The sequence below is a fragment of the Pimephales promelas genome, chromosome 12 (genome assembly GCF_988280905.1).
Source record: "Pimephales promelas chromosome 12, fPimPro1.hap1.1, whole genome shotgun sequence".
Classification (NCBI taxonomy): domain Eukaryota; kingdom Metazoa; phylum Chordata; class Actinopteri; order Cypriniformes; family Leuciscidae; genus Pimephales; species Pimephales promelas.
In genome coordinates, this window is record NC_142780.1 from 28,789,611 (window position 1) to 28,812,658 (window position 23,048).

Consider the following 23,048-nt stretch of genomic DNA (forward strand, 5'->3'; position numbering starts at 1 on the left):
ATCGATACCGAATCCTAGTGCACAAAATGAGGTCCATAAAAAAATTATTGTCTTGGACGTGAAAGATCTAGAATGGTATGCACAAAGCGTTGAGGTTGAAACCTTGGGAACTGCATTCTAGAATTTCTTGGGTTTAAGTCATATTAAATTGAGCACCAACTGCGGTTGAGGATCAGTAAGTGAAGCTTCAACTGAAGATTCATTATTCTCCGAATGTATTACTTCTGTTTTCATATTTCCAGCAAAATGGCTTGGTGGAATTTATTTCTCTCTGTGAAGACCCGTTTGTATAACTGGAGAAAATTGCCGAGTGCAAAATCATATCCCCATTGATCAATAGCACATGGTGGTTTTAGTATCAGTTTCCTGGGATGTAGAGGAAGCATTTGTACAAGGTCAGATGTTGCTCTCAGTGTACTGACACATGCAAAAACAACTCACTTGGATTAGCAGTCATCCACACTGGCAAGCTGATATATTGGTTGGAGGTCTGTATTAGTGTTGACTGATTCCTTTTATTCCATGTCTGGCTAAATTATTGAATCAATAACCCTCTTTTTAACATGACTGATGCTCAAATTGTCGACAACCCCTGCTGGATAATGCTGCCCCTCAGCCTGAATTGAATTTAAAGTAAATATCTATATTTTTTTAACCTGAGCTTTGTGAGGTAATGTGTAGATAAATGGACATACTAACTGTATGGAACCAGTCCTTTTGTTCTGTTTAATGTATTCAGCTTGTTGGTCTTGTTTAAAATGTCCTAAAGTTGAATCAGGTTCCATTTTGTTTTTAACCTGTAACGCTTTGTTGCTTATTTATATAACACTTTAGTCTATTCGATTAGATTTCAAATGGCTGATCAGATCAATAAAGATTCTGCAAACATTGTAGTTGCATCATAAGGTTAGCTTTTGTCTTATGTTGTAAATAGGTTTCTGGGGTTATGTGTTGGGTGAACTTGTAATGGCGATACCAATGAAGGCACACATTTAGCTAACCAGCAGCAAAGGAACACACCTGAACATATCTAGGGATTTAATTTATTCCATAAGCTTACGTTTTACTATTATTTTTGAAAAATTGGCCCCTGGTTACACGACCCTTTTTCCTGTTTATTTTGTCCAAAAAGCGAAAGAGGTCTTTGTCAGACAGCCCTTCGAGAAGTTCAACAATCAAAGAGCCTTCTCATTGGAAACAGATGACACTTCTTCTGGCTCGCACCACAGCTTTGGAAAAAGAGACGGGGTTGAATGACCTCTTAGATGCCAGTGCAATTTCGTTTAAAACCAACTTCTGAAATTGTTTGCATATTCATATGATTCAGCGCTGTGGTTTGTGTTTGTAGAGTATGAACTATATGACAGCAGTTGACTGAGACTGTTGAGTTTATGTGGTCACTGTGGTATTTTGAAGTTTATCATACACACCAGTTTGGTAAATCTTTGGAGTTCCTACTAAATGATGTGTTCACAGAGATATTGAACAGTGCTAAATGATTTTAAAGCTGCTCTGCCACTGGTGGGCCGCTAAGCTGCAGGCAATGTTGACTAACACTGTAATTCTAACGCTGATGTTGAGGCAAATCAGGATTCGCTTATGTGATACTGCCAGTTCAGAACTTCATATTATACTGTACTCCAAACTATTAAGTTTTAAGTTTTGAGTGAGTTCACTTTTGAAATTGTATTTAAGTAACATTCATTTCATTATAATCTTGACTAAAATATTTTACAGGAGACAGATCACATGAGCTCCACTGACTTTATCTTTTTTGATTCATCTTAAACAGGTTAATTTATACAAAATACCGTAATTACAAAGCATAGCTACAGGGACTCAGACTGGTGAATCAATTTAAATGAATTGTTCCGAACCAACTGATTCATATGAATGAATCAGACTTTCCAAATTTACATTAGAGGGGCGAGCATTTAGGACAAACCGATTCACTAAATGAATCAGACTTTCCAATGCTAAGTATGCGATGGAGGACTGTTTAAGATGAACTGATCCACTAGAATGAATCATACTTTCCAATGCTATATGAGAGGAAGGACTGTTTAAGATGAACTGATTCACTAGAATGAATCAGACTTTCCAAATTTACATTAGAGTGACAAGCGTTTTGGACAAACCGATTCACTAAATGAATCAGACTTTCCAATGCCACATATGAGAGGTAGGACTGTTTAAGATGAACTGATTCACTAGAATGAATCATAATTTCCAATGCTAAGTATGAGATGGAGGACTGTTTAAGATTAACTGATTCACTGAATTGATCATACTTTCCAATGCTACATATGAGAGGGAGGACCGTTTAAGATGAACTGATTCACTTAAATGAATTAGACTTTCCAATGCTACAAATGAGAGGGAGGACAATTTAGGGTGAACCGATTCACCGAAATGAATCAGACTTTCCAACGCCACATATGAGAGGTAGGACTGTTTAAGATGAACTGATTCACTAGAATGAATCATAATTTCCAATGCTAAGTATGAGATGGAGGACTGTTTAAGATTAACTGATTCACTGAATTGATCATACTTTCCAATGCTACATATGAGAGGGAGGACCGTTTAAGATGAACTGATTCACTTAAATGAATTAGACTTTCCAATGCTACATATGAGAGGGAGGGGCTTTTTGGATGAACCGATTCACTAGAATGAATGAGCTTTTCTCACTCTGCATACTCAGATGTTAGAAACATCGATATAGCATAATTTGTGCTGCTCCACGTCTTGTTGGATTAAAAAAGCTATTTACTGGAAAAGCTACAATATTCTGAAAATAGGTCTTGTGCACTGTATACTAAATTTTGGTTGCACTCAAATCTGAATCTTTCGAAACCCGTACAAGAGAGACGTGAGCGGGTGGAATATTACACCCATGCCCGCAGTTTACCCAGCTGCTTTGCATGTTTAAAACAAACTCAACATCTGCTTTTACTTCATGTTTTACTCTTAGAAAGGAGGGTGAAGGGTTGAGGTAATGGACTGACTGAATACAACACTGCTGCTGGTTTCTTCTGGATCATATGAGCAGGATATTAGACAGGGATTTGGACATTCTAGAGTTAGCTTAATTTGTGACTGGAAAAATCGGTCTATGTGATGCCTGCCGTCGCACAGCAGGAATTTATTTAGCTTTAAGACCCCGGTCGACACAGAAATAAATGGTTGTTTTCCCCCTCTCTTTTCCTTTCTCAGTCATGTCTGGTGACAGTCACCTGCTGTGATGTGGTTCTTTCTCTCTCCATAGTTTGACCTTTATCCGGACTGCTCCTGTGTTCACCAGCAGGCCAGGAAAAGATGAATGATCTGTTATTCAACAACCCGGCTCAGCTCTCCTCCAAACTAATTACGCACTTACCCACAGAAAACAAACAAACACAGCACTGAACTTCACTCGACTCTATTGACGGTTCCTCCTCTTTTGCCGAAGTGAAGCGCCTCAGAATGCATCCCAATAAACTTTCCACCTCTCCTTAGTTCAGTGGGGTCTGTCCAGCTTCGTGACCCAGCTGTTTGGTGCTGCTCCACGCATTAATTACGAGAACTGACATTTAGTGCACCCCTAAAAATAACTGCAATCACGCACTGGTGACGGTGATTAGGAAGTGTTGATGCCCGGCTTGACGGGTAGCAAAGAAACGTCCCTCTGTTTCCTCTAGCAGCGTAGCCATGGCAGCGCAGTGACCCTGTCCCGCAGGTGTGGATGGGTGTTTGTTTTGAAAGCACTTAGTGCTCAGTTGCCCCTCAACTCCACGTCTCACTACACCTCTGTGGAATTTCTGGCATTCTGCGCTCTTGTAGCATCATGTTTTTTTATTATATATTTTTTTTATAGAGAGAGAAGGGGGTTCTCACATTTTATCACCATCCCAGCATCTCAAAACTAAACAAAACTCTTAAAGTACAAATAGGTGTCAGAGTGTCCAAAACAAGATGCTCTTTGTTGTGCAATTAGAGCGAGATCCCGAATCCAGGCATGTCAGGCATGGCCGCCGCTAAGCAGTGCGCAGTGTACGCAAAGAAACGCAAGTAGCATGCAGTTTGCGGTTGGCTGCTTCTGATGGAGATAACCTTCATAATCTGGCACTGGCACGCTGATGAGATGTGCTCTGTGCCTGTAGGTGTTGACTGGGGTGGACCCAGCTGTGAATCAGTGCTGCAGTGAGCAGATGGTTAGGAGACGAAGCGCCTTGCAGTTTAGAGTCAGTAGCTCTGCATAACTATGCTTTTAAGACGTTTTTTGTTTTGGTGCTTTCTGTTTCTTGGTTTTAGATGTATCTTTGCGCAGTAGGAGGACTAGGGATATTTTGATTTGTTAATTTATTTAGTTTTACAACGACATTTTTATTTTAGTTAGGTGAGTTTTTATATTAAAAACTAATGTAAATGATCTAAATTGAATAACTTTTCAGCATCATTACGATTACTTACATTTTCGGTGCCACATGATACTTCAGAAATCATTTTAATATGTGGATTTGCTCTGGAAACAATTCTTATTGTTATCAATTTTGAAGGAAGTTGTGCTGCTTAATATTATTAAGAAAATTTGGTATGATAATTGTTTTCTCCGTATTAGAAAGTTCAAAAGCTGTCATTTAACGTACCTGTCAAAAGTTTGAAAACTTACAATTTTTGTTTTTGTTTTATGAAAGAAGTCTCTTATGCTCACCAAGGCTGGATTTATTTAATCAATAAAATACAGTAAAAACAGTACAATTGAGATATTATTTGAACTCTTTTCTATTTGAATACGTTTTAAAATGTCATTTATTCCTGATGTAAAGCTGAATTTTCAGCATCATTACTCCAGTCTTCAGTATCACATGATCTTTCAGAAATCATTATAATATGCTGATTTGGTGCACAAGAAACATGTCTTATTATCAGCGCGAAAGCTGCTGATAATACTGAAGGAGTTTATATATGTATACAATGATAGGCGTCGTATTCCTATAGGTAGACGTGGATCAGCTGAGAATCAGCTGATGCAAACTTGACTAACGAATTGATGCTACGCTTGATTTTCCACAAAAAATGTTAAGCAGTAAAAACTGTTTTCTATTGATGGTAAGAATAATAATAAATGTTTCTTGAGCACCAAATTAGAATGATTTCTGATGGATAATGCGACACTGAAGACTGGAGTAATGATTTATTCTTCTTAATATTCATGAAAACAATCATTTTACGGTAAAATAGTTTTTTCTGTGTTTTTTGACCCAGCAGGTGAGCAGAAGTGACTTCTTTCAAAAACATAAAAAAAAAAAACGGTAATGTTTCCAAAGTTACTCAGGCATCCGTAATGAACAAAACTACTAATTTCTTTAAAAATAAATCTTACTGACCCCAAGAATGATTTTTTATTCCTTTGATTGTGTTTTCTTTTATCAGCCAGCATGCTGTCATTATGAAGAAGATCCAGAGTTCTTACGTCATTGGGTTTGTTTACAGATATTTCCTTCTCTGGTTCAATCTTCATCATTTGGCAGCTGTTTTTTTTAAATAATACATTCAACAGCAGGGCTTGTTTCTCTGTATGCTGATTAACTTGTTATTGTCTAGTGTGTGAGGTAGTGGATGAGAAATGAGATTACACTTGTTTAGCTCATAGGTTGGACTCTCTCGAATGTCCTGTAAGTCTAGGACGCTTTGCTTTCATCACGCAGCCTAATGAGAATGCAGCAGCAGTCGAAACCACCATCATAATACTAACAGCACATGCCAATACATGCATCCAGGACCAAATATCTTTGAAGTGTCCTAATGGTGTGCTTAGAGACAACCAGAGTTAGGAAAATGAAATGATACCATACAAATCAAAAAGATTAAAGGATATAAACAAGACTTGTGTGCACATCTGAGATCTGTTTGCAATTTCAGTGACGATGAATGAAATAAAAGTTTCAGTACCTGAATTTTTAGTGCTGAATCAAAAAATCAAAAAACAATCCATCATGTTGTGTGTCGAAGGCATGTGCGTGTGATGGGGTTGAGGTAATTCGTTTTTAGTGTTGCATGCAAGTAGACCTCGGTCTAGAGCGCATGGCTCGAGGGCCTGATGATACTTCCTGACCAAATGTTTAATTTCTCCCCATTCAACCACATGCACGTTCAAAAGGCTTTGGATGTATTTTATGAAACTTTGTAAACAAGTTTATCACATGAACCCTTAAAGGAAATTTCCACCCTTAGACACTTAAGACTGATAAACAGGACAGCCCAGCACGATGTCTTTGTTTTGAAGGTTTGAGCTGTAGTCATTTATTTGTTTGTTTTTGTTTATTCCTCTTTCGAAGTAAAGTGTTTTGTTAATAAGCCCAGCCAATTATGAACAGCTTCATCTGAAAATGAGAAAAGGAAACATCTAACTGATGCCTTTGACCATGCGCCTAACGCACATGGCACCCTTTAGCGTCAATATGAGACGCGCCTCCTAGTGGTCTAACCCTAAACCTACCCGCGTCATCTAACTGACACTAAAGGTTGCCATGTGCGTCGGATTTAGACGCATGGTCAAAAGTGTCAGTTAGATGATGCCCTAGGATGAGAATGCATTGTTTAAGATGACGTATTTACACATTACATTACTACATCTAGTTACTATAATGATAACAGTAAATTATGCATAATTACAAGTAACTAACCTTAAACCAAACTGTAATTCTATCACTGTAAAAAAATATATTCATGATTAGTAATTACAAAATTTTTTCTTTTGTCAAATCAACTTAGATAATTTATTTAGTTCAGATAACATAATATTTTGAGTTTCTGGTGATTAAATTAATCTCCTTCATTGTATTAACTCAATTTTTTATTTCAATGAACTTAAAATTTTAAGGCAACCAGGTTACTTTTTTTAAGTTAAACCAACAATATATTTTTTTACAGTAGTAACTACATGTGCTTAATTAATATTACTCAGTATTTAAGTGCAATGTAACTATGTCACCTTAAAATAAAGTGAGCCAAATTCAATCTGTAAATTTGTGATATATTGCCAATTATAATCTGGAACAGTTTTTTTTTATAGCACATACACAATCAACTACTAATTCCCACAAAGAATGGATTTTGTATGCTATTGCTTTCTGCTGCTTCTGGAATATAGGATCAATAAGTTATGACAACATATGGTTTTACATTGCTTTAACTCATCAAAATAAGTTAAGCAATTTTCAACTTTATTTGTAAGTTATACAATATTCAACTCAATTTTTAAAGTCAGTTTAATGCAAGTTAATTTTAAATGACTCAAGCATCCAAGTTGATTGTACTTACAAAATTTAAGGCAGCAACTTTTTTTTACAGTGATGTAAAGAAGCAGCCATGGTTTGAGATATTTAGATTGTGTAATTTATTTTAGCTTAGTTTTTACTGTTTTTATTACACTATTGAATGGGTTAGATACTACAACCTGCCAGCTGTTCGAAGTAAATCTAGCCAGCCATATATTGTGGTGTTTGTTTGACACGATACCTTTGATTTGATAAGATAATGAGACTTTTGTATTTTATTTTCCTATGCATGATTATATGGTTGATTGCGTTGTATTAAATGTCTTTGGGTCATGACCTACCATTTGAGAACCACTGATATACAGATAAACACGCTCCTTGGTTAAACAGCTGAAAAAAAGTTCACTCATTGGTGGTGTTTACTGCTCACCAAAGCAGTGAAACCACTTGTGTTTGCTTGAGTCATAATACCATGGAAAAAGCTGGCCCAAAAGTGAAAATCGTAGTCATTTTCAGTAACACGTCATCATGAGAAGTGTTTATAAAAGTGAAAAAATATTGCAATTACCACCATAGCAATAATTCTTAAAGAGACCGCTGGGTATATGTTAAAGTAAACACAAAAGAGTTGCATTTTCACTTTAACTGAAGTCATATGTGTGCTGCATCTCATTTGTGATTTTTCTGACGTTATGTATGAAAGGCCTATCAAATGACACACTAAAAAATGCATGGAACCTAAAAAGCCATAGAGAGAATTGAGATTAAACCACTGCACGTAACATCTTAAATGTTCCCTGCGCAAAGATATCATATGACTTTTTGTTCGACTTTGTCCTTTTTTGAGCTTTACACAAATAATGGCTTTGTTGGAAGAAACTGATTCATAGGAACATCCTTTGTCACACCAAACAAAGCGGAGTGTTTCCATTTGGACCTGGAAAAGAGACACATGACCATCACTAAGCCCTTTCAATCTAATCTGTGACATTTCAATATATATATATATATATATATATATATATATATATATAAAACCTTTCCTAATTGAGTCATAGTCCTTTGTGTGCACTTAATTCAAACTGAAAGTGTATACTATTTGTAATTTTTCTCCTAAAACAAATCTGTTTTGTCAGAACAGTGACTTGATTGGAAACTTCTGTAAGGTCGTCATCCCGTCAATATTGTGCAACATCTGTCTGCAACCATTCAAATCAAATGTCTAGTCGTGTTCATTTGTACTTACGAAACTCTCATGTCTGCCGCATTAGTAAGAGTTTGATGATGTATGGTAAGAAGGCAGTCTGACTACTGTTCAGTTTGAGCCATGGCTCTAAATGATATCTGTCATCGGTTTAACCCATCCGGGTCCCGATTGTTTTCTCGCTGTGAGAGCGTGCGACGGGCAGTGGGCACTCGAGGAAGTGGTTTTCCATCACTGCACATGAAGGTTAATGCATTTAAGGCCCTACATGTGTCTGTGATTGTGGTTTGACTGGGGAGAAGGTTTTGTTCATTGATGAACAGCTACTCATGTGCTCAACAAAGGTCAGCTGAGGAGAAAAAAGCTCTGGAAAAATTAAACTACAGCATGTTTTGGCCAATGCATATATTTAAAAAAATTCACTTTTCACCATTGACTTACATAATCTTGTATCACCATGTTATAGGCGCAGCATGATAACATCTCTTCCATGTTCATCTGTTTTTATTTTTTACTGTGCATCTTTTTCTGACTTTACCTTGACTTTTTGTCAGTTCCTTGGGTTCTGTTTTTGTCAAATTGAAAAATAACACTGAAATATCCGTTCCAAAACCCTCCTCTAAATTGTGAATTAAAACAGCAAGTAATTGTGGCTATGTCATGCAATATTTTACTTTCAGTAAGGTTACTTGTTTAAAGCTTAAAAGGACATTTTCCCCTGAGATGAGAAATCCGCTATTTACCTTTTTCACTTCCTCCTACAATGACGCAAAAATCGTAAGAGGGGGGGATTTCTGTAAAGACTACAAGCACTAGATCCCACCCTTTCAAACCCGCGCATAGGGGGTTGGACCTAATGCGCTAACAGACCTATCACAGATCAGTGCCAGTGCGTTTGATTTCACTGGCTGAAACTTTTTTTTTAAAAATGGACGAAGGTATTGAATACGCAGACGGATGCATTATGGAGGATTGGCATTACACATAGTGTCAGCCATCTTTTTTGGAAGCTAAGCTAGCAGGCTCTTGTTCTGTGGAGAAAGCCGAGTAGTAACTTTAGGGGTTACGGTCCTCTTTTTCCCGGACATGTCCAGCCGTCGATGTCCGGGATTCAGCTTTTGCGTTCTGCAGTCGCCATGCATTGTTTACATGTACAGCTTTTGTTTCAATCTAACTGAATTCATTCTGATTGGTGAATCTAAATGTAGTGTTTACGAGACCGGCAACGTACGTGTCACAGGTGTCGCTCATCGGTAATCACGCCACCGGCCTCGCGCCGTGCTCCACACTCGTCCTGCTCGCCACAGTAAACATGATGAATGGCGACTGTAGAACGCAAAAGCCGAATCCCAGACATTTTGGGCGATCTCGAAACACATTTTCGGACAGACTCATCACGGAGACTCACTAGTAGCCTAGACTTGATGTTTAACTTCTGCACTGTTACCGGTAGGCGTGGCCTCCTAGGGCAGTGAAGCAAGTGCATTCTGGGAGTTGTAGTCTTTCATCTACATGAGCCAAAAATACATTTTCTGGCTTTTCTCAGTCTAGAAAGCTTCAAATTTAAAAATAATTTCACATTTCTTCTACATAAATTATCCATTTTAAATAAACATTCATCTTTCCAGAGGTGGCATGACCCTTTAAAGTCAGAACAAGATGTGCATAGTATTTGCTATGGGATTCAGTAAAAAAATCAATTTTAAATTATAATTATAGTAATAATGATCAATTTGTGCATTTTCATTCTATGGAAAAAAAATAGATTTTAGTTGTTTTTTTTGCAGGAAAATTGTTGGATGCAGATATATCACTATCTATCTACCATATAGCAATGCTCTGTTCTGTGATTTGCGTTCGTGACTCTTCTGTTCGAACTCGTTCATCAAAATGAATGAATCTTTATTCGAGTCATTTCATTCGTTGAATGAACCAAATGACTCAAAAAGATTTGTTCATTTTGATGCATTTTTGATCAAAAATGCAGTAATTTACGCTGTAATATAAGTAACTAAATACATTATTATTGTGAAAAATGTATTACAATTATCATTCTAATATTCTTATTTGATGCTAAAGAAATATTTCTTCTTTTTAAAGTCGGTAATGGTTGTGCTGCTTAATAATTTTGTGGAAACCATTTTTAAAGAAAAAAAAATGTAATTCTTTTATATAATTGTATCATTATAAATTAATTTAATCATTATAAATCTAACTCAAGCTAGTGTGTGTGCTGTATAAAACATATCATAAACCAGGGAAATATGGGCAATCTGAAAAGAGTGGTGCACACTATATAAATATTATTAGCCTGGTTCAAGAATATTAAAAGTTGTAATGTTCACCAAGTAGTTTTTTTTTACTGAAATGCTTGCTTTATTATGACGATAGCTTATCTGTTGTGCGTTTATTTATTTGCGTTTATTTATTCATGTTTTGTTTAATCTTTGAAGTTTTGAGGTCAAGTAAAACAAAGTTCAAAATTACTGAAATAAAATAATTATATCCCAAAAAATGAGACAGGCGGTTAAATTGCCTCAGCTTTAAACTTTTGGTGAATTACGCGGCAGAGAACAGTGGGCATCAAAGGCTGTGGACAGCAGAAAATCTCCATGATTGCAGTTAAAGCTTTGGAAAACTGACGCAGGGAAACCGTTAGAAGCTTGAAGTGGTCCAAGAAAAACCATTAAACATGTGGCAATTAAAAAAACAGTATAAATCTAGTATATTTTTCTAAGTGTGAACAGCAGTCCATCCTCCTGGCATTGGCTGGCAACGTCCAGCTGAATTTCCAGAATGAAGTAGAGGCTTTAAAAATCCCTTTCCAACATGCCACTAAAGGCTTTTCCCTCGATTAGAGCAGCCCCGCCGTCTAAAACCCCTGAATGAAATATTTAGATGGAACCGATATCACTTGTGTGAATCCAGCAGAACGGGAGAAATGGGGGGGGGGGCTTCTTTTAGATGCTGCCAAACTGTAGTTTTTTAACAGTGCCAACTGCCAAGGGCATTCGTCTTGAGAGGTTTAATAAAATCCATAAATTGTGTGTGTGGAATGTCTGGGATTGTTTGACGGACAGCCGACAGTATTACAGAGCAAATGAGAAGCAGTCAGTGAGCAGCTCCGACATGCTCAGAGGCAGAGCAGAGGTCACGACTCACACACTCATTAATATTACACTGATCTCAGGTCAGGTTTCAATCTGCTGGGCCAGATCTCTCGTTTACACAGACGTCAGCGCGTGTTGGGGCCACAGGACACATGACAGCGTGGTGATGGACAGCTCTGTTGTGCAACGGTTAACTAAACAGTGCATTTCACAAAATACCACAGAAAGTGCGAGGAAGAAGTCAGCCCCTTTGATAAAAGAGGAATTTGCTTGCAAAAATTGAGGCATTATCTCATTTCTTGTTAACAAGATAAATTATCTCATTAACGCTTCCTTTTTCCTGAGATGCTCGTCTTGCCGACGACAATGTTTAAATAAGTTTATTTTTGACGTGTCTTTGAAGAACTCCTTTCTCATTTCATTTTCGATAGAAAGTCTTTAAATAGAAGCCTCCCAAAAGGAATCCTCCTTAGAAACACCGAGGTCAGAATCCAACTGACTTCTCATTAGTAATTGGAAGTATTCATGCATGCATTTCAGTATGTTTGCATAGACGCAGACACGTGCATTTTAAACTTTTTGACAGCGTCTGAAATGTAAGTCTATTTTAGATTGATAGAAAATGTAAGTGGTTGGTTTTAATATTTAATTTACGAGATTAATAAAATGTGTTCAATTCCATCACATTTATTTATATTTGACATTAGAACAGACATTCGGCGGCTGCAAATGCACCATAAAATTATCAGACATTTGATTTATTCTATTTGTGCATTATATTCCATGATACGATTCTTCCCTTCTGAAACACTGAGTACCTTTTTTGGGGAGGTGGTTTGACCTGGATGTTGAGTCTGAAGGTCAAGGTCACCCACAAGAACATCTCAACATATCTCATATCTCCAATATATAACATTACTTGCATTTAACCTGGGACCTTTATTGCATTATGCAGTATTAGATTACTGTGTGTCAATTTTTTTTTAAAAGGCTGCATTACCTACATTAGTAGAACTGTGACAAAATAGCTATTTGGCTGTATATTTTAATAATAATTGTAAGCCGTTGAAGTTACATTTTGATGATTGTAACTTCAACGGCTTACAAGTTACATTTTGATGAATACGACTTACGCAAAAAGTTCTTAAAAATAACACGCAGTGGTTAATCGTGCACAATAAGACTGAATTAGAAAAGTAAATAGATTTGTATAAAAGCGTTTACCAAACGAATAAATGTTATGTGAATAAATCTAACAGTGCTCATAGGAAAAAGAGACCAAATCTAAATTCACTACCTTCAAGTCCTGGCAGAAAGGCTTTATTAGCCCACCCAGCACCTGTACTTCAGTATGCCAAGTTGGTAATCAAACCTTACTCAGCATTCGGCGCCACATGTGAGGTGCCCATCCAAAGAATGACCTAAGACTGATGGAGTCACACTGTGCGCTAAAACACACAAACACTCTGATTGGGCGTCTCCGGTGGAGAGGGTGTGATGAGAGAACTCGAGCTGTGGGAGACGTTTTTGCAGCTCGTTAAACGCTCTTTAATCACGTCACGCAGCATGCCAGCGCTTAAGCCCTTTTTCTCTCCGTCAATCGCGAGATGCTTGATAAATGTGTTTAATAACTTCAGGAAACGAGAGCACTTACGCTAACCATCAATCTAGCCGGGGGTTTAAAAGAAGAGGCTGGGATTTCAAATCCAGGAGATTTGACTTCAGTTCCTTTTCCAGATATGTGTAGACAAATTTGTCGAGGTAATGCGTGCACCAGTGTGTGTTTGTGCCTGGGGAAGGGGTGTCTTTAGCACAAGATCTGAGTGCAAATGACTTGTTTGTGTCCTTCAAGGGAAAATATTGAGAGTCATGAGAACACTTTGCCTCCTCTTTGGCCTCTCACAGTTTAAGCAAGAAAAGCGTCATGATTGAGAGTTGTTGTCATGGTTGAACACTGTTCATAATTGTAACCATGATGATTCTTGGTTTTATTCCTCAATTTTACAAGTTGAAATCTCTGGGCTTTGGGCAATAAAACCTTTAAAGGAATTCCTTGCTTGAATGTATTCAATGTGCACTTGTTGTCTACTTCAAAACTTAAAAGATGATGCAATATTAAAGGGTTAGTTCACCCAAAAATGAAAATATTGTCAGTAATTACTCACCCTCATGTTGTTCCAACCTCGTCCAAGACTTTCATTCATCTTCGGAATACAAATTAAGACATTTTTTGCTGAAATCTGAGAGCTGTTTGACTCCTTTATAGGCTGCTAATTGCATGTGCCGGCCCACAAAAGTTAGTAAAAACATCATTAAAATAGTCTGTGACTACAGTGGCTCAACCTTAGGTTTATCAAGCGATGAGAATACTGTTTGTGTGCAAATAAATAAATAAATAATGACTTTATTCAACTATTCATTTTCTTCCGTGTGGGCCTCTGACGTGATTTCACGAGAGCGCCACGACGCATGCGCGAGAACTGAGAAGATGCTGCAGATGGGTCTCGATTTAGTGTTTAAAATGGTTCTAAAGTGTGCATTTCCTGGATGTCTGAATCGTGATAAACCAACAAGAAAACGTAAAAGTGCCTAACCAATGGCGCAAAATGAATAGCTTACCTTTCACACTTTCCCATTAAATGATCGTGAGCGTCATCTTCTCAGTTCTCGCGTATGCGTCATGGTGCTCTCGTGAGCCCACACGAAAGAAAATTAAACTTAGAATATAAGTCAGTTTTCACGCACTTATTCATTTGTAGATATTTATTCCTCTTCATCACTGCTCTCAGAGACGCAGGTTAAAGGTCAAATTTGTTGGCCTTCTCTTGACATATGGTGCACAAGTCATGTTTTTGTGGTGTTTCTTAGTCACTATGAATAATTTTATAGAAAACAGTTGCGTGAAGATTTTTCATACATAAGGGTTTGGAATGACATGAGGGTGTGAATAATGACAATTTTTCAGTGAACTGTTCCTTTAAAAGAAAAAAAGCGAACTAAATTGTTTGCATAGAAGAGTGTGGCTTCAGTTTGTCTTGGGTTCAGATGAAGCATATGTTTGTTAGTTTGTCTTGCTGTGTGTACAAAACAGCACAACTTTGATCCCTTATGTTTTCAGTGTTCTGCCCACCCAGCAGCCTCAGGCGATGTGAGGACTCTCAGATGTGGATGGACCTTTCCTCGAACCTAGAGCTGTGGGGTGTTAAAGTGTGAAATGGTGCGAACAGCAGGGCTTCTCTGGAGCCAACTGCTTTCAAACGGTCCATTGCGATGCCTGAGACATTCATACTCAGGTTTCTTAAATTAAAAGGATAGTTCACTTTGAAATTGATTTTTTGTATGTTTTAGTTTACCTCAAGGGCATCCAAGATGTAGGTGTCTTTGTTTCCGCAGTAGTTTTAATTTTGATATTTTTAGGTCAAACCGTTCTTGTCTGTCAGTCATATAATGGAGGTCTATGGTCACCACCTCAAAGAGCATGCACAGAGAAGTTCAAATTAAACATGATTTAATGACTCGTAAATGTAAGTACACATTGATGGCCTAAGACACGAAACTAACGGTTTGTGTGAGAAAACGAACAGTATTTATATCGTTTTACCACTTGTAACCACAGCCACGTCCAAGTGATTTTTTTTTATTTATCCTTTATTTAACCAGGTAAAAACCCATTGAGATTAAAAATCTCTTTTGCAAGTGATCTGAGGCCGCGGGCGCTTTGTGGCTGTGGTTACAAGAGGTAAAACTATATAAATACTGCACACACAAACTAACCACCAACCACAAATTTTAGATCTTTCAATCTTGCCATCTTTCAATTTTAGCTCAACTGTCACAGAATGGAAAGCACAGGATTGTGGGATATCAAAGGCAGTGAAGGAAACATCTATGCTGATTTAGAAAAACGATCAGATGAAGGTATCTCAGGAGACTAGTGATGCTAATATTGAAGCACAGGTCCTAAAAAGTGAACATAAAGTAGTGAACTAAAAAGAAAACATTTTGATCACCCCCTAGTGGCTGGCTGTCATAAACCGTGCCCCATCTCCATGTAATCGAATTGGACATGAGCCAAGCTATTTCTGGAGACTGTTTGTCATTGTAAGTAGTTCTCATCAAACTGACATTTGTTCAAGTGTTTGTTTTTCCCTAAAAGTTGGGTTATATTTAGTTTTGTGATGCTATAAAAACAGGGTCATGACTGACAGTTGTGTTTGCGATTGAGTCCGGGTGGGACCTTGATACCATGCGAGTTTAGTGATGGTATCTCATACAGTATAATGTGTTATTACATCCAATAACTGTAAAAGATCATTTAATATGTTGTGCCATCAAATTTTATGAGTTAGCGTTGTCAATATTTCAATTAAATGGCAATGTTTGTGTAGTACAAAGTCAAAATTTTAAGTTCTACTAACTGGGGGAAAAAAAGATTACCTAAAATTGTTTTTGGCTGTACAGTGATTCAGTAACCTTAAAGAACCTGTTGAAGGGGCCCCAGTCTTTCTTCACCTGCATTAGGGGCCACACCCCCCAGATCTGGGCTATCATTGTGAAGCAGCATCCATTAGAGTGAGGGTGGGATTAACCCCTCTAAAGCGTGCATGGTGCAGTCATAAACCTCTTCCCTTTATACTGTTTACACTAACAATATCCAGCGGTGTGCACATGTGGGTGTTTAGTGCATTATAAAACCTACAGAATGCCGCCCTCTTATTCCAGATCTGTTTCAGAGTAAATCATCAGAGTATTTGTCAGGTCTCGCATTAAACAGCATGTTCTCAGTGCCAAAAAACGATGACTGTTCTTTACTGCAGGAAGCGTGGAGGAAACCAGGCTTCATTTATGGCCACCTTACACACTAGTTCCAAGAAACAGCATTACGCCGTCCTCATGTTTACGACCAGCAGCATGAAATGAAAGCTTGTGGAGCTTGATGGAAGTTGAGCTTAAATGCAGCAATTACTATAGAAATCGAGACATTCTGAAGTGAGCTAAAGAGGGGGATGACGAACAAACACCTGCTTGCAATTTTGCAAACTGAGACTCTAGAGTCTGGTCTTGGTTGGCGTGTGCACTCTGCATCATTTTTCAGATAAGTTTGATATAGATCCAGTACAAGTATAAGCAGGGATGTATACTTGACACATGGTCAGTGGATCAGAGAGACTGGCCACATGAAATTAAAAATTCAATTATACTCTGAGGCTGTTTTTTTCTTTCACAAAATCTCTCCGATGGAGCTGACCCGCTTTGTTTCTGGGACAGGACATGGAGCGCTGCGTGATCTCTTTGCAGAGGAGGATGAGATGAATGCTTTAAGAACGTGATCTCCGCTTGGGAAATTGCATTTAGTCATATTGTACATTCTTTCCTTACCCTTGTCAGCTTTTCACAAATGAATATACTGAAGAATTTCCAGCGATGAAATCTGAAGCATACATTTATGTCGCATTGTGACTTTCAAAACTGGACCAAGGAAAAACTAATCTGAAATACTAAAACAGTCAACTATTTACTGCAAAATACATAGCTTGTATTAAGTGAAAAAGTACATTAATATCAATAAACAATATACTAAATTATAATACTACACAATTTAATAAATAATTTTTTTTATATAGCATGTATTTAACTGAAAAATTTTACATTTAAAATTTAATATTAAAAAATATATTAAATCGAAATAAATTAATTATTCAATATAAAATGCATGGCATTTAACTGAAGTACATTTTTAAATATAAATAAACAAGATAATAAATGTAAACAAATTAATATGCATTGTTGTATACAAAATACATTGCATGTATAACTGAATAAAGTAAATTGTTTGAATATTCATATAAATAAACTGTGTATTAAATGTAAATAAATTGATAAATACATTGTTTTATATAAAATGCATAGCATGCATTTGATTAAATAAATATTTAAATAGAAATAAATGTATTATTAATAATTTTTAATCTAAATTCATTAACATGCATTATTTAATATAACATGGCACTTAACTTAAAGTTAATTGTTTAAATATCAAATAAATGTAATTTTAATAAAAAAAATTAAATATTATGTATACAGTCAAACCAAAGATTATTCAGATAATTATTGATTTTTTTTTTTTATTAGTGGGTGTAGGACACTAGTTCATTTATGTAAGTGAGGATAGCAAGGTGTCTGAATAATTTTTGGTTTGATGCATGCATATATATATATATAATGTGCGTCATGAAAAAGTAACTTACCTCATCTGTGAAATGTTCTTCATTCATTGTTTTTGACACGAGTCTGTATGACTCATGCGGTTCTTGGTTCAATGAGTCCATTTGCACTATTGCTCGCTTGTAGTCGACTGCAAGAGATTCAGTTGGGTTACTTTGATTTTATTGTGTTTTCTCAATTCATTTGGATTTCTGCTACACAAGGCATTTGAGGTCACTGTTTAATCGAATGTTAAGAAAACCCATTTCCAATGTTTGGAACTAGTGTCCAAAACTAAATTAAGTTTAACCAATACTTTTCTTTGAGTCTGTAATTGGTTTAAACTGCAATAAGGAAAAAACAGAGTAAACAATGCATGCTGTGTGTGACTCATGCATTCTCAGACGCTTCCTTAGCTGGCTGGTGAGAGCCGTGCACTCTCCAAAGATGTATTGAACTTCATGCCTTTGAGCAAGCATTTTGGTCTCCTTATCTTGACCTATACCGTTCGGTACTGATTTCCTGAGTGCAACCACACGCATTTTGTTGCTGCTTATTAGTTTGGCATGTGTGAGAGTCTTTCTCCCATGCACTGTACCTGCTTTGAATTTGATGCAGATATCCATTTACCAAACCGCATAGACCCCTGTACTCCTGCTCCGCAGTCAGGAGCTGATTCAGTCCCTGATCCAGAGGAACATCTCTCTCTCTCTCTCTCTCTCCCCCCTCGGTTTTTCTCCCTTTGAATTTTCCCTAAGACGGGACTGGTTTTGTGGAACAGTTGTGTTAGAAATCATTCCAAATGTTGGTGGTCCTGCGTGTGAGAGACGTGATGTTGGGCCTTCCCAATCATCTTTCACGTGGAGAGAAATAAAGCTGGAAGAGTTTATGTTAGGTCATCAGTGGGCAACTGGAATGAATCTATTGCTAATCAAGACATTTACATTTTAAATATAAAAAGTATGAGTTGTTGCTGAGGCATTCATTCATAGTTTTAGTAAAAAAAAAAAAAATCACATTTCTGTTTGTTTTATAATTACATGTATAGTACTTTATAATAATGATAATGGCACTTTCCATTACCAGTACCAGCTCGATTCGACTCGACTCGGCTCGCTTTTCACTCCGTTTTCCATTGCAGACAGTACCGCCACAAAGAGTACCCGGTCGTCATAGCGACGCCTTTCGTTCCTCGCTGCCCTAGTATCAATCTCTCGCTGGATCCTCTCTTTGGCAACCAAACAAAGGAAAGTCTGCACCCCCTCTTTTGACCACGGCCTATTCTTCCGAGTTGCCATAATAATAATAATAATAGTAGTACGTTTAGAAATCTCTGGCCAAACTATTTAAAAATGGCGGGGATATTCTGGATACTCCATCTGACCAATCAGTAGTCAGCATTGTTTTCATGTGACATTTTAGTATCGCCTCAGCTGGCTCAGAACCTCGCCCGAGGTGATTCTAAAAAAAATTACCCGAAAGCAGGTAAAGGTAAAGCTTTTACACAGTGGAAAACCAAACAAAGGCGAGCCGAGTCGAGCTGGTACTGTGTAGTGGAAAAGCGCCATAATACATATTATTTGTATACATGAAAAACATGCATCATTTATTCATCATAAATATAATTACAGACAGATAGATAGATAGACAGACAGACAGATATGGACGGACGGACGGATGGATAGATAAATGGATGGATAGATGGATAGACATAGATAGATAGATAGATAGATAGATAGATAGATAGATAGATAGATAGATAGATAGATAGATAGATAGATAGATAGATAGATAGATAGATAGATAGATAGATAGATAGATAGATAGATAGATAGATAGATAGATAGATAGATAGATATGGACGAATGGACGAATGGATGGACGGATGGATGGATGGATAGACAGACAGATAGACAGATAGACAGATAGATAGATAGATAGATAGATAGATAGATAGACAGACAGACAGACAGACAGACAGACAGACAGACAGATATGGACGGATAGATAGATAGATAGATAGATAGATAGATAGATAGATAGATAGATAGATAGATAGATAGATAGATAGATAGATAGATAGATAGATAGATAGATAGATAGACAGAAAACAGACAGACGGACAGACATATACGGATGGATGGATGGATGGATGGATAGACAAACAGACAGACAGACAGACAGATATGGATGGATGGATGGATGGATGGATGGATGGATAGGTGGATGGATGAAAATGACAGTAGATGCTTGCATGAGCAATGCAGGGGGAGTGCCGGGTCAGAGACTGGCACGACCGACACGCTGGGTGAGTGTACTGTGTGTTTGGGCTGCGGGAGAGGAGGTGAGGCGGTTCTGTGTGCTCTCGCTGCGATAAGAGGGATGGAACAGTGACTCTGATTGTGTACCTAAAGCCCCGAGGCTGGGTGAGGAGCCGTGCAGGAATGCACGCAGCCGTCACAAGTTTGAAAACAAACACCTTTTGGACGTGGTCCTCTCTTTCACACCCAGATTGTCTCTCTGGAGGGCTGGAAAGGTGTTATTTTGACCCTGTTTGCCTTGTCTTTCTTTGATCGTCACCACTTTCACTGTGTTTGCACCCACACTTAAAGAAATGTTTGGTAAGGATATGGTATTGAGCTTATATATTTGAAATTCAATTGTGTGTGTGTGTGTGTGTGTGTGTGTGTGTGTGTGTGTGTGTGTGCGTGTGTACGTGTGTTTAAAATTCGCGAAAAAGAAATATAATTTAAAATTCCTTAAATTAGTAACATAAAAATGTTATATAAAATTGTTTATATATATATATATATATATATATATATATATAATCTGTACATTTTGTAATTGTGAATCTTTTTCTTGGTAACTTCTCAAAATTGTATCAGCTGTATGCATTAAACAAGAAACTGAATTTTGTAAAGGGTAAGAAAATAAACTTAACTGATAAATTCTCTGAAAGCAAGCCTACATAAGCAATAGCTTCATTTATCATGCAAATATCTTTGTTTTAAGGATGTTTTTACGGGAAAACAAGAAAAAAAATGATGAAGAAAAATATTGTTTCACGTAAAATAAACAGGTTGTGATTTATCTCACCTGGAAAGTTCTCGGCATCGGGGGATGATGCCTAAACACACACGCCAGAAACGAACAGAAATGTATGAGTTCTTATCAATCACAGAACTTAACATTGATCATGTCTCTGAAGCTCTCTGAGTAAATCTTTGACAAATAAGCTCTGCTTCTCCTGTGAGAACAGATTTTGCTGCCCAGATCAGATGAAAGATTTCCTTTCAACACACAGCAGAAATAAACAGATCCAGAGAGATACTGACACTATAATGTAAGTTCTCTTTTCTGTTTTGCTGCTTTGTCCTTTTGAGGCCCCGTCAGACATCTAAACATTTGAGGAAGTGCATGTACTTCTCAGCCTGTATAGTAGGTGTTCTTAGCACTCACTCAGCTGTATAAATAGTTGATTCTGACACAGATTTCTTACAGCTGAAAAGATGTAAACAAAGAAACATGAATGTTTAAGATTCTGCAGTATTTCGAGGTCACACATAAAATAAGCTGTAATATAAACTTAAAATAAAATAACTTGAATAATAATGTGGTTGAGATAACATAATATTTTGAGTTTCTGATGATTAAATCAATCTCCTTCATTAACTCAATTTTTCCTTTTCAATGAACTTAAAATTTTAAGTCAACCAGGTTACTTCATTTTTTAAGTTAAACCAACAATATATATATATATTTTTTTTTACAGTGGGTCTGTATAGATTTGATTTTCCTTGCAGGGATTTTGTGAGATAGAAAGATAAGTGTACATTATAGGGTGAAAACCACGGCCTATGGCTATCAGCTCAGCCAATCAGAGCCCTCTATGTGCCCCAGTGAAAGTATGGGAAATAGGGGAATATGGGTAGATGTAAAAATCCTTATCTGTGACCACAGCAATGCACTGATTCAGGGCCAGGCCAACCACATTAACTACAACCACTTACATCTCTGGTCTGTTAAGTACATAAAACAGCGGAAGGAATAGACCATTTTGCAAGATGTAAACAACACTGGTCCAGAAGCACTTCCTGTTTCAGTTTTTTAACACTACATAAAAGCTGGGATAAAATACAACCAACAGAAAATATAAAACTGAATCAAAAAGTTAAACAAACATCTTTAAGATGTTAAATGTGAAATAAAGAAAACAGTTACAAACTGAAACAGGAAGTGTTTCTGGACCAATGTTGTTTACATCTTGCAAAATGGTCCAAACTTTCTCCATCCATAGAGGTTTCCATAAGTGTTGATTATTTAAACTTTATTGTATAATCAGTGGTGATAATTGTTTTTGACTCGGGAATTATCCAGACCCAAAAAACATTAGGTTTGTATACTAGGGTCACAAAAGATTTTTGGATCTGTTGCAACTTTGCCGAAGATGTTTAGAGAGGAAAAGCAAAAGAGCGTGGTGGGGTAAAGAAGGTGTAAAGTTTGATGGGGGCTTCATAATCTGCTTTGCACTCATGCGGGTTAAGGAATGGCCTCATATATACACAAATAAATGCCTGCACCACCTCTTGCCTGATAAAGTCCCATGGGTCAGAGCATTAAAGAGCAAATATGACTAATGATATCTATCAAAATAGCATATATATATATATATATATATATATATATATATATATATATATATATATATATGAAGAGTTCAGATGCAAAAGCCTCTAAATGCCATTTGAAATTTTCTTCCTTAATGATGATTTTTATCAAACTTGTATATTTAAGTTCAGTAATTTTACTTAAATAACAATTAATAGTTAATTATCATTGCCATTTAAGTGAAATCACTGAACTTAAATATACAAGCTTGATAAAAATGATCATTCTAGAAAAAAAAAATTCAAATGGCACTTAGAGGCGTTTGCATCTGAACTCTTCATATATAAAGCCATAAAAACAGTAATATTGTGGAATATTATTACAATTTTAAATAACGCTATTCTAGGTTAATATGTTGTAAAATGTAATTCATTCCTGTGATGTCAAAGCTGAATTTTCAGCATCGTTGCTCCAGTCTTCAGTGTCATATGATCCTTCAGAAATTATTCTAATATGCTGGTTTTCTGCTCAAGAAATAAATCTTATTATCATCGAAATCGAAAAATTGTGCTGCTTAATATTTTTGTGGAAACCGTAATACCTTTTTTCTGAATTCTTTGATGAATAGTACGTTTAAAAGAACAACATTTATTT

At 36.8% G+C, this 23,048-nt stretch overlaps 1 protein-coding gene across 1 annotated transcript in view; it reads left to right on the forward strand.

Moving 5' to 3' along the window:
• Positions 1 to 408: 408 nt before the first annotated feature.
• The window catches only part of rspo3 (R-spondin 3), a 55,660-nt gene continuing 33,020 nt past the window's right edge, over positions 409 to 23,048 (forward strand). Inside the window, exon 1 of the mRNA XM_089117892.1 lies at positions 409 to 488. Coding sequence (XP_088974018.1) covers positions 425 to 488 — 64 coding nt within the window. The 5' untranslated portion in view covers positions 409 to 424. The remainder of the gene's footprint in view (positions 489 to 23,048) is intronic.